We start from the raw sequence: 12,668 nt of genomic DNA, 5'->3' as shown, positions 1-12,668 counted from the left end.
AAAAACTTTAGCCAAATTATTAAATGTAAAGATATTGAATAAAATGAAAACTGTTGCGGCATAAGTAATTTTTAAATAAAACGTTTTATTCTCAAAGTCCATCCATCCATTTTCTGTGCCGCTCTGTCCCCACGGGGGTCGCGGGCGTCCTGGAGCCTATCCCAGCCGTCATCGGGGGACACCCTGAACTGGTTGCCAGCCAATCGCAAGGCACACAGAGACGAACAACCATCCGCACTCGCACTTAGGGGCAATTTGGAGTGCTCAATTGGCCACCCAAGCATGTTTTTGGGATGTGAGAGGAAACCGGAGTGCCCGGAGAAAACCCACGCGGAGACGGGGGAGAACATGCAAACTCCACACAGGGAAGGCCGGAGGTGGAATCGAACCCGCACCCCCTTAATTGTGAGATGAACGTGCCCCACCGAGCCGCCTAATCTCAAAGTCAATATTTAATATTGTAGAATCAGCCGACTATGACAAAATTAACGTTTATTTTACAAGTAAAATTTTAAATTTTCATTTTAAATTTTAACATTCATACTTTACCCATTAAAAAAAAAAATACAGGCACGATTAAACTAATTGAAACATGTTGAATGTGATCAATGCAAAATACCTTAAATAACTAAAAACATGTTATTCCATTACTTGAAAGGAGCAGCTGGTGCGTTCTATATTTTGCGATCTGATGATGGACTGAGAACAGTGGCGTAGCCAGGAATTTTTCCAGTAGGCGCGCGCGCCCACAGGAAAAAAAATCGAACATCACCCACGCCGTTCGCTGATCGCTAAAACAACATCCGGGTCCGGGAGGCAAACGGTAAATGGATAACATCGCGCACATAAAATAGCGTAAGCACATTCGCGCAAGACCTAAAGAAAAAAACGGCATGAAAATGAAGAATCGAAAAAGCTAGAATTTTTTCAACCAGGGCGCAGGGAGTCCTAACAGGGGAGTCCAAACAGGGGCGCTGCCCCGGCTTGCCCCGGCTTGCCCCGGCTTGCCCCGGCTTGCCCCGGCTTGCCCCGGCTTGCCCCGGCTTGCCCCGGCTTGCCCCGGCTTGCCCCGGCTTGCCCCGGCTTGCCCCGGCTTGCCCCGGCTTGCCCCGGCTTGCCCCGGCTTGCCCCGGCTTGGCTACGCACTGACTGAGAAGTCAGAATGAGTTTTCACTTCCTCTTGCGCGCATTTTTTTTCCGAGTGTAAATGATGAACAAACCGATGTGTTATCGTGGCTCTGGCTTTCTTCCTGAAACCCAAATGTGACCGCCGCCTGCAACAGTGGAACCAAATACCAGCTAAATTTAGACAGCATTTCCTTCACATACACAAACTCATGCGCACACACGCGCGCGCGCACACGCACACATAAACAGCAAAGAAAGATGTTTGATTTTACATTTCCCCAAAATCAAATCAAATTATGTAATCATTTTTTAAGTATATAATTCTTAAATTATTATTTTGTTTATGATGAACAATAATTTTGAATACATTTTAACCAACCCATTTTGGGGAAATATATCTAAATTAATGAATCAAATATTTAACACAAACCAGCGTTTCTGTATTATTAACCCCGAAAAAAAACATTTTCCCCTAAGATATTATTATTCACTTTTCCTCAATTGGCTGTGCGTTTTTTTTCTATGATTTGATTTGTCGCGTGGCGTCCTCCGGCGGCCACTTAGGAATAACGCGCCGATCGTTGCATCTCTTCATTTCCGGGTGAAAGGTGAAACAAACATGGCGGCCCCCCGTCGAGCGACTGTGATGTTGAAGGTGGTGAAGAAAATAGCCATCCACTTTTGTCCTTTCGAAGCTAATGTTCGCTCGACGCGGTAGGACTACTGTCGATTCATTTGGTGTATTTTACGCCGTGCTTAAAAGGTCGCTTTTACGGTTTACACGGGTCGTCGCATTAGCATGTTGCTAATTAGCCACACCTTTTAACACTATGGAAATAAAATGTTTGTCATTTGCGATTTTTAGTCCTAGGCGTTTTATCAGGACGAAAAAAACTATTGCATGCAAGAAACGTTTGCTAAATTACACTGATAGCTTAACAAAGGCCAGATGTGTTTAAAATGCAACGGACTGTATATAAGGCATCTGGAATGTGTCTTCGTCGCCTCCTGTAGGGAATTCCTGGTCGTGGTGGGTTCGGAGAAGGCCAGATTGACCAATTCAAACTGCGAGGTGATATCCATGGTGAAACACGACAAGTCAGAACCAGTTGTGGATGTCACTTATGGTAAGGGTCAGCTCATTTATTTGCATGATAAAGGATGAAAATCGAATTGCCCATCGATGGCACAACATTTGTCCAATTTCATTGTGTACCTGTTGCACAATGACAATAAAACATTACCGTATTTTTCGGACTAAAAGTGGCTTCGGAATACGTCGCAATAGCCATAAAATGCACAATAACATGAAGAACAAACATATAAGTCGCTCCGGAGTATAAGTCGCATTTTAGAGGAAATTTATTCAACAAAATCCAACAAGAACAGACATGAACGAGCAACAGGCTAAACGATAGGTATGCTAACGTGACGTAAACACAAACAAAAAGCTGAGAACGGGCCTGACGTAACATTCAGTTATTCAAATAACTATTACATAAATAACACGTTTATAAAACCATCTGTATCACTCCAATTCATTAAATCCATCGATCGTCCTTTATGTCAACAATGCCGGCTGGGTGCACACTGCTGACGGCGCTTGCACTTCAAAATATTCCACAGGCCCATATAACGAGATACAAATTATTTATCAAATAACTATTATATAATCAATAATATCAAACCGTCTGTCACTCCAAATCAACAAATCCATCGATCAAATTCCTCGTCCTTTGTCAACAACGCCGCGCGTGCACCCTGACGTCAGCCTCGTCATTATTCCACAGATCTAGTATATATTGTAGTGTTAACAAAGTACAAGGAAAGACGTGGGTTTGGTAAACGGCTCTTTATTTAACAAAACAAGAATTCAATGAGCCAACAACTACTGAACTGTAACGATAAAATCATATACAAGTTGCGACACGGAATAAAATATATCAAATAACAGAGATGGGGACTCGAGTCACTGTGACTTGGACTCGAGTCGACTCAAGTCGCTGTTTTGATGACTTGTGACTTGACAAAAATAAAAAAACTTGACTTGGAATTTAAAGACTCAGGACTTGACTTGGGACACGATGACTTGAATGACTTAAGTGTATTTAGTTTGTTTTCAGTTTGAATATAAAATTAATAATACATTTAAAAAAGTAATATCGATAACACGGTAGGAGCGCAGGATGAGAATGGCGTTGTCATGATTGGATCGCTACCCTGTCAATCAATCAGTCGTGCCCTCTCTACCTACCTAACGTGTTTATTGGAGAATCACGCCCCTTTATATCAGACATGCACAAACATGTCAGCGGGAGCGGTACCGCGAGTCATCACCTTTGGCTATCGTAATTACATTTATGACGGCAAAAGACGGACAGCACAGTGCAAGATATGCAACAGAAACATTTCGGACAGCCAGACGGCAACTGCAAAATTTGTCCGTTTGAAGTTTATAGAGCTCTGGTGTCTCCAGATGTTACAGATGAAACAAAATGTTTCTAATGCTCTTTAATGTGTTTCTTCTTTCAGATTATTTTTTCATATTTGCAACTCAAATGTGTCAGACACTGTCGGCAGACGTTAATTTGTTTAGATTTAGCTGTCAACCATTGTATGAGGTAATTTCTTTTTTGTTTGATTCCTTGGTGTATTTTACTGAATATCAGTAATTACAGTGAAAATACAAATTATTGTCATATTTTTTAAACAGGTTCGACTAGAGGTGGGCAAACTACGGCCCGCGGGCCACATCCGGCCCGCCAACCCTGAATAAATTGTATTAAAGATTTTTTTTGGGGTCATTTTGCCTGCAATGACTGCGTTTCCCCAGTAGATGGCGAAGCGCTCGCCTGCGCATATACTACCGGAAGCCGTGTCAGAAAGCTTGGTGCACACTCACAAGTGCGTGCACGTACTCAGTAGTACGGACATGGCGCACTCGCGCTCTATTTGTATCAGTCCCGAATTTAGAGCGTGGGCTGTGACAGCATTCTTGTAACTCGCGGGCTGAGCTTTCAGATACAGTTTTATGCTAAAGCCACCCACAAATCTTCCCCTGGAATCCTTCTATTAAAATGAGTCGCCCAAGGAAAAGCAAGGTGGACACAGTGCCGAGGGTTTAAAAAAGAGTGGCCAATTTGGCTCGACGTATGCGACGTGAGGTTCAGCCACATGAACGTCAACAAAGCCTGTCACAGATCGAGGTAAACGGACCAACACCTCGGATCTCTCCTAAGAATTGCCACAACAAATTTTACTCCAGACTATGACGCACTAGCAAAAAAGAGAGACCAACAACACTGTTCCCACTGAAAATCACCGTGTTGCCGTTTTGATTACTTTATTTGGATGTATGCTTTCGCCGATTCTTCAAGATGATATATTTGGTCAGAATGTTTGCCGTTTGATGTGATCTCATAAGATAAAACATCTTTCATTAATCTGACCTGCAGGCACTGAAGTGATGGAGACTGTTATTGTGTGAAGGCGAACACGTTCAAATCACATTGGGGACATTCCCAAACTTGCCAAATTCAAAATTTTCACGTTTTTACTTGTAAAATTTGCACAGAATTTCGTTTTTCACTTGTAGTTTCTACATTTTTCCACCGATTCAACTCGTTCCAACTTTCAACTGTTCATCTTCTGCCTACCTATTCCACAACTTCCCACTTACCAAAAACTTCACATCTTTTATTTTGAAATTCAACCAAAATTCTCTAAAATTTCGTTTTTCTACTCTAATTTCTACATTTTTCCACCGATTCAACTCGTTCCAACTTTCAACTGTTCATCTTTTGCCTACCTATTCCACAACTTCCCACTTACCAAAAACTTCACATCTTTTATTTTGAAATTCAACCAAGATTCTCTAAAATTTCGTTTTTCTACTCTAATTTCTACATTTTCCAACCGATTCAACCCATTCCAACTTTCAACTGTTCATCATTTTTCTACCTATTCCACAACTTCCCAAAAACTGCACATCTTTTATTTTGAAATTCACACCCAATTCCTTTTTCCCTTCTCATTTCTACATTTTTCAACCGATTCAACCCATTCCAACTTTCAACTGTTCATCATTTTTCTACCTATTCCACAACTTCCCAAAAACTTCACATCTTTTATTTTGAAATTCACACAATTCCCTTTTCCCTTCTCATTTCTACATTTTTCAACCGATTCAACCCATTCCAACTTTCAACTGTTCATCATTTTTCTACCTATTCCACAACTTCCCACTTACCAAAAACTTCACATCTTTTATTTTGAAATTCACACCCAATTCCTTTTTCCCTTCTCATTTCTACATTTTTCAACCGATTCAACCCATTCCAACTTTCAACTGTTCATCATTTTTCTACCTATTCCACAACTTACCAAAAACTTCACATCTTTTATTTTGAAATTCACACCCAATTCCTTTTTCCCTTCTCATTTCTACATTTTTCAACCGATTCAACTCGTTTCAACATCATTCTGCAACATTCCTTAAATATTTATTCAACTTCTTCACCTTCACACGCAATTCCTTCAGGAATTGCAAATTCTAGTTATTAATCGACATCCGCTCACTTTTTTGACGCTTAACTAGTTCCACATAGTTCAACCGATTCACTCCGTTCCACTTTTCACTTATTCCAAATATTCATGGCACGTCTGCTCACATAAATTTCCTTCCAAAAAATTTCCGTTTTCGCAAAATTCACAAATTTACGGCGAATTTTGCCCCATTCATTCTTAATGGCAGATTCAACATTTCACATTTACGTTGTGCCAGTTTGAAATTCACGTAAATCAACACATTCAAATCACATTGGGGACATTCCCAAACTTGCCAAATTCAAAATTTTCACGTTTTCACTTTTAAAATTTGCATAAAATTTTGCAAAATTTCATAAAAATTCGTTTTTCACTTCTAACTTCTACATTTTTCCACCGATTCAACTCGTTCCAACTTTCAACTGTTCATCTTTTTCCTACCTATTCCACAACTTCCCACTTACCAAAAAACTCACATCTTTTATTTTGAAATTCAACCAAAATTCTCTAAAATTTCGTTTTTCTACTCTTATTTCAACATTTTTCAACCCATTCCAACTTTCAACTGTTCATCATTTTTCTACCTATTCCACAACTTACCAAATACTTCACATCTTTTATTTTGAAATTCACTCCCAATTCCTTTTTCCCTTCTCATTTCTACATTTTTCAACCGATTCAACCCATTCCAACTTTCAACTGTTCATCATTTTTCTACCTATTCCACAATTTCCCACTTACCAAAAATTTCACATCTTTTATTTTGAAATTCACACCCATTTCCTTTTTCCCTTCTCATTTCTACATTTTTCAACCGATTCAACCCATTCCAACTTTCAACTGTTTATCTTTTGCCTACCTATTCCACAACTTCCCACTTACCAAAAACTTCACATCTTTTATTTTGAAATTCACACCCAATTCCCTTTTCCCATCTCATTTCTACATTTTTCAACCGATTCAACTCATTCCAACTTTCAACTGTTCATCATTTTTCTACCTATTCCACAACTTACCAAAAACTTCACATCTTTTATTTTGAAATTCACACCCAATTCTCCAATATTTCCTTTTTCCCTTCTCATTTCTACATTTTTCAACCGATTCAACCCATTCCAACTTTCAACTGTTCATCATTTTTCTACCTATTCCACAACTTACCAAAAACTTCTGTCTTGTTGGCGCCGCGGTAGTGGCGACACGTTTGCAGCAGCTCCGTCGACTCGTCTGTATATTGTCTCGTTTTATATGTTCTTTTTTACTCTTCTTTTTTTTCAGTCCTGTGCTTTTCTTTTTACCGGGCAGAAACATGTTTGCGAAAACAGTGAGGCTGGCCGTCTTATTTTATCTAATTTTCACCTGGTTCATCACCCCAGCAACCGCCGAAGCAGGCAGTAAACGCTCCATTGTTTACACCCGTGGTCAGCTGTTAGCCCTCTGTAGCCAAGGGAAGCTAACAGGCTACAAGCCCAATGTTTCCCCCGAGCTGAAGAGGAGGAAAAGAGGACAACGCTCGGGTGTTATGTGCCGGAAAAAGAAACGCCGCTTCAAGCCCACACTCCCCACCATCATCACCGGGAATGTGAGATCCATTTGCAATAAAATGGATGAGCTAACGGCGCTGGCACGGCACCAACGGGAATAGAGGGAATGTAGCATGCTGCTATTCACGGAAACCTGGCTAACGGAGCAAACACCGGACTCTGTCGTCGCTCTGGACGGATTCAACCTGATAAGGGCAGACAGGACACGAGAGAGCGGTAAGAGGAAAGGAGGGGGGCTTGCTGTGTTTGTGAACGATAGATGGTGTAACCCTGGGCACATCACTATCAAGGAGCAACTCTGCAGCGCGGACCTTGAGCTGCTAGCCGTTAGCTTGAGGCCACACTACCTGCCGCGGGAACTCTCGCACGTTATCGCGATAACTGCGTATGTCCCCCCAAATGCTAATGCCGACGCAGCCCGCGATGTCCTGCACAGCAGTGTAAGCAGGCTGCAAACACAGCATCCACATGCCCTCCTCCTTATTACCGGGGACTTCAATCATGCCTCTCCTTCATCCACGCTTCCAACTTTCAGCCAATATGCCACCTGCAGTACCAGAGGAAATAAAACACTGGACCTTTTTTATGCCAACCTTAAGGAGGCATATACATCATCCCCCCCCCCCCCCCTTGGAAGATCTGATCACGATCTGATCCACCTTCTCCCCCTGTATCAGCCTCTGGTGCACAGGCAACCAGCAGTCACCCACACCAGACAGATCTGGTCTGAAGAATCTCTGGAGACTCTTCAGGACTGTTTTGAGACCACGGTGTGGGACGTGTTCTGTGAGGACTACGGGGATGACATCGACGGTCTCACCAGCTGTGTCACGGACTACATTAACTTTTGTGTAGACTCCACCATACCCACCAAAACAGTCAGAGTTTTTGCAAACAGCAAACCTTGGATCACCCCTGAGATCAAAGACCTGCTCAGGGACAAAAGGAGGGTCTTTAAATCGGGAGACAGGGACCTGCTGAAAACGGTGCAGAGGGACTTGAGGAAGAAGATCAGGGAGGGGAAGAGCAACTACAGGAGGAGGATGGAAGACCAACTGCAGCGGGACGACGTCAGCGGGGTCTGGAGGAGCCTGAACACCATCTCAGGACGTAGCAACTCCAGACCTGCGCTGGACAGGGATCAGGAGTGGGTGAATGACCTGAACCGGTTCTTCAACCGGTTTGAACAAACATCCACTCCTCCCCCCACCCACCCAGCCCTGCTGCAACTTCCCCCGACTGGAGCCTCTTCTGCTCCGAGGACTCTCACCTCAACCCCGCCCCCTGCTACACCCCCTCCAAGACCCCCCAGCCCATTTTCAACTCCACCGAACCCACCAACCATCCCCCCTGCAACCCCCCCCACCCCACCCCCAATCCCCCCCCCAACCAACATGGTGCTCTCCACAGCCCAGGTGGAGAGAGGACTGGCCAGGCTCAAGGTGAAGAAGGCGACGGGTCCAGATGGCATCACCTCCAGGCTGCTCAGATCCTGCTCCGGGCAACTGTGCGGGATCGTGGAGCACATATTCAACATGAGCCTGAGGTTGCACAGGGTACCACAGCTGTGGAAGACGTCCTGCGTGGTACCAGTGCCCAAGTCATCTCGCCCCAGTGACTTCAACCACTACCGGCCGGTGGCCCTGACATCCCACCTGGCGAAGACCCTGGAGAGGCTGGTCCTCCACCACCTGCGCACCCTGGTGAGCTCCTCCGCCGACCCCCTGCAGTTCGCCTACCGGCCGAGCATCAGGGTTGAGGACGCCGTCATCTTCCTCATGCAGAGGTCCCTGGCTCACCTGGAGCGGGCTGGAAGCACTGTGAGGATCATGTTTTATGATTTCTCCAGTGCCTTCAACACCATCCAGCCAGAACTGCTGGGGAACAAACTGCACCATGCTGGAGCCTGCCAGCAGCTGACATCATGGGTCCTGGACTTCCTCACAAACAGACCGCAGTTTGTGAGGACAGGAGGCCGTGTGTCTGACACGGTGGTCGGCAGCACAGGAGCTCCACAGGGGACCGTCCTGGCCCCCCTCCTCTTCACCATCTATACAGCTGACTTCACCCACCACACATCAACCTGCCACCTCCAGAAGTTCTCGGACAACTCCGCCATCGTTGGTCTCATTAACAACGGAGACGAGACGGAGTACCGAGAACTGAATCACAGATTCGTGGACTGGTGCCGGCGGAACCGCCTCCAGATTAACTCTGGGAAAACAAAGGAGCTGGTGGTGGACTTCCGCCGGCGCAAAGTCTCCCCCTCGCCGGTGAACATCCAGGGAACGGACATAGAGATTGTGGACTCTTACAAGTTCCTGGGTGTTCACCTGAACAATAAACTGGACTGGACTGTTAACACTCAGGCCCTATACAAGAAGGGCCAAAGCAGACTCCACCTGCTGCGCAGACTGAGGTCCTTCGGAGTGAGGGACGGCCTCCTGAGGACCTTCTATGACTCTGTGGTGGCGTCCGCCATTTTTTTATGGGGTGGTCTGCTGGAGCAGCGGCATCACTGCAGCGGAGAGGAAGAGGCTGGACAAGGTGGTGAAGAAAGCCGGCGCTGTCCTGGGCTGCAGTCTGGACCGGGTGGAGGTGGTGGGGGAGAGGAGGATGGTGGCTAAGCTGTCCTCCATCATGGATAATGTCTTCCACCCCCTTCATGAGACTGTCAGAGCCCTGGAGAGCTCCATCAGTGACCGGCTTCGTCACCCACGATGCACCACCGAGAGGCATCGCAGGTCCTTCCTCCCTGCTGCCATCAGACTGTACAACCAGGCCGATCACCGTAGCTCACGGACAAAATAACATGCAATAACGTGCAATAACCATATGTGCAATCACACTATGTGCAATATCTATCTACCTCACACTCTTTTACCTGCTTTTTGCACTATTTTTTTTATCTAATATTTTTTTTTATCTCCACTGCATATTGTGTATTGTGTATTTTGTATACACTGTCCATATTTTTTTAATTATATATACCTTCTACTTATTTAAAATCTTTTACCCCCTTCCCCGCATGCGTGTGTGTGTGTGTATATGTTAAGTGTACTGCTGCTAACATAGGAGTTTCCCCATTGAGGGAATAATGAAGGATTATCTTATCTTACATCTTTTATTTTGAAATTCACCACAAACTCTCCAAATTTTCTACATATTTCAAGTAATTCAACACGTTTCAACATCGTTCGGCAGCATTCCCCGAAGAAGTTATTCATACATTTCGCCTTCACACGCAATTTCTCCAGAAATTGCAAAATTCTAGTTCATAATAACAGTGTCGTATTTTATGAGAATCACTGATAGTAGTTTTTTAGTGTTTTAATTTTATTTTTTTTATGCTGTTAATAAATGCCGTTGTTTTCAAAAAACTCGTTTGGAATATCCATGCTTTACTACCTACTAAAGGCCAAAATCTTTTATGCAATGGCCTTTACAGGTCGCTTTTATTACTTCACACAAACACTACGTCCATCTGCTCCTGGTTCGGCCCTCCGGTCCAAATTTAGAACCTAGTTCGGCCCGCGAGTCAAAAAGTTTGCCCACCTCTGGGTTAGACACATTGGACAATGATGGTTAATTAAAGTTACTTATATCTTGGATTTTCACATTACTAAAATCAGATTCTGCGGGTAAAATTGCAATAATAAAGTGACTTGACTTGGACTTGACCTATTTAAGGACTTGACTTGCCCAAGAAAAAATGACTTGGGACTTACTTGAAGGTTAAGACTTGATACTCACTTGAGACTTGCACACGTGTGACTTGGTCCCATCTCTGTCAAATAACTATAACATAAATAGTTCACCGCCACACGGCCCCAAGCACCAGCGTCGACTTCCAGGCGTGTGGCGGCGTGGGCTTCCATCCCCGGAGGTGGCACTTCCAGCCGCAGAGGTGGAAGAGAGCTCCATAGAATAGGACAGGCGTGCGCAAAAGCCATGTCCGAGCCCCATCCACCGTTCCCGGACAGCCACCCGGCCGAGTGCCGGACCCCGACTTCCATCCACGGAGGTGAAAGAGAGGTCCGTAGAGTAGGACCAGGCGTGCGTAAAAGCCATAATAGTTTTTCCAAACCTTCTGTGTCACTCCAAATCATTAAATCCTTCAAACTCTTCGTCCTCCGTGTCACTTACAAACAAAGCCACTAATGATGCCGGTAGTATGTGGGGCCCGTCGTCATCCCGTGATCGAATCTTTGTCCTTTATGTAAACAACCGCCGCGGCGCTGACGTCACTTGAAATTCAAATTACAGTAATCCCTTGCTACATCGCGGTTTCAATTTTTTTTTTCTTTTTTGAATTTTGTGAAAAAATTCACATAAGTCGCTCCTCAGTGTCAGTCGCCCCACCACCCAAACTATGACAAAAATGCAACTTCTAGTCTGAAAAATACAGTATTCTCAGCGCAGCTCCTCAATTTACGTTACATCACCAAGATGCCACAAGATGGTGCAAAAGCATTAAGTATGACGGAGGTTGAACAAAGCCTGCTTGCTTCCGCTCCTGCCACATGTCATTCATCCGTTTTATGAGTGCAAACACATGCATCTCTACTATAGGTCAAGAGCGCCTCACCGTCCCATTGTGTGCGCGCCGCTTGACTTTTACTCACACTTCCCGTTTTCCATCCGGACTTTGTGTCATTGTTGTGAGCAGATCCTCCCGCTTTTGTCTTCCTCCTCAGTGGATGGCGAGAGGCTGCTGATGAAGGGCGCCAACCTGACCAGCAGCGAGATGCTCAGCGCCTTCCAGGCTAGGTGCACGTCCAAGGACCCCCAAGCCAAGGGTGCGGCCAAATAAAGAACAATCACAATACTGCTGTGTACAGGACTGGATATTTATAATAAAACATGTATCATCTGATTTTTATAAGCCACCGTGTGGGTACAACTTCAATCCTCTCCAAAAAGTCGATCCACAGAGGGCCATGTTACGTAATCTGCCTGAATGGTTGCAGGGCGGGATCTTTACTCAGATTATGTAGGGAGGATATTTGGCAACCGATGACCTTTAATACACAAGTGCTTTTTCTGAAGCACAGAAAAGAATGACCAAACAAACCTTTCACCCAGTCAAGTGTCTTTTGTGCGCCTAAAATACCCAAGAATTGACTAGATGGTTTGGTTCAAGTAACATTAACAAATGCATCGTGTTCCAGTCAGCAATTTTATCAATAAATTTTAGTTCACTTCTCAAAGCAAAGTTCTTTAAGTGATAGCTCATTTTATGTTGAATTGTAAAACAATTGTTCCACCCAAAAATAGAGCCTTATTTTCACATTATATGGACAAAACGCTTACGTTAATGCCGTACGCTTGTTTGTAAAACCTTTCCACAATGACTTTCATGAAAAGTTAATATCCCGTCATGACTTTTAGTAGTGTTAGGCAAAGATGCTCATAGCAAGAAGGGTGAGTGAAGCCGGGGGCGGGGTTTTG

At 44.3% G+C, this 12,668-nt stretch overlaps 1 protein-coding gene across 3 annotated transcripts; it reads left to right on the top strand.

Annotated features, from left to right (window-relative positions):
* The first annotated feature begins 1,721 nt into the window (after window positions 1-1,721).
* mrpl53 (mitochondrial ribosomal protein L53) lies at window positions 1,722-12,093 on the top strand. 3 transcript variants are annotated; one of them, XM_061266527.1, is made up of 4 exons: window positions 1,722-1,842; window positions 2,143-2,255; window positions 3,661-3,749; window positions 3,842-3,932. In XM_061266527.1, the coding sequence occupies exons 1-4, from the start codon at window positions 1,748-1,750 to the stop codon at window positions 3,902-3,904; spliced, it is 360 nt and encodes a 119-aa protein (XP_061122511.1). In that variant the 5' UTR covers window positions 1,722-1,747; the 3' UTR covers window positions 3,905-3,932. The 3 variants fall into 3 exon arrangements, with proteins under 3 accessions (XP_061122511.1, XP_061122512.1, XP_061122513.1); XM_061266528.1 differs by lacking the exons at window positions 3,661-3,749; window positions 3,842-3,932 and adding an exon at window positions 11,915-12,093 and having other exon boundaries at window positions 1,733-1,842; XM_061266529.1 differs by lacking the exons at window positions 3,661-3,749; window positions 3,842-3,932 and adding an exon at window positions 11,887-12,093 and having other exon boundaries at window positions 1,733-1,842.
* The last annotated feature ends 575 nt before the right edge of the window (window positions 12,094-12,668 follow it).

Source organism: Syngnathus typhle, linkage group LG20 (genome assembly GCF_033458585.1).
Source record: "Syngnathus typhle isolate RoL2023-S1 ecotype Sweden linkage group LG20, RoL_Styp_1.0, whole genome shotgun sequence".
Lineage (NCBI taxonomy): Eukaryota > Metazoa > Chordata > Actinopteri > Syngnathiformes > Syngnathidae > Syngnathus > Syngnathus typhle.
Note: the sequence above shows the minus strand (reverse complement) of the source record. Positions and strands in the feature narration are given on the sequence as shown.

Bases quoted from the DNA above. Each gene is read 5' to 3' on its own strand.
- mrpl53 (XM_061266527.1), top strand. From the start codon at position 1,748: ATGGCGGCCCCCCGTCGAGCGACTGTGATGTTGAAGGTGGTGAAGAAA. The intron at 1,843-2,142 runs GTAGGACTACTG...CGCCTCCTGTAG, and splicing joins GCTAATGTTCGCTCGACGCG to GGAATTCCTGGTCGTGGTGG. The intron at 2,256-3,660 runs GTAAGGGTCAGC...TTCTTCTTTCAG, and splicing joins AGTTGTGGATGTCACTTATG to ATTATTTTTTCATATTTGCA.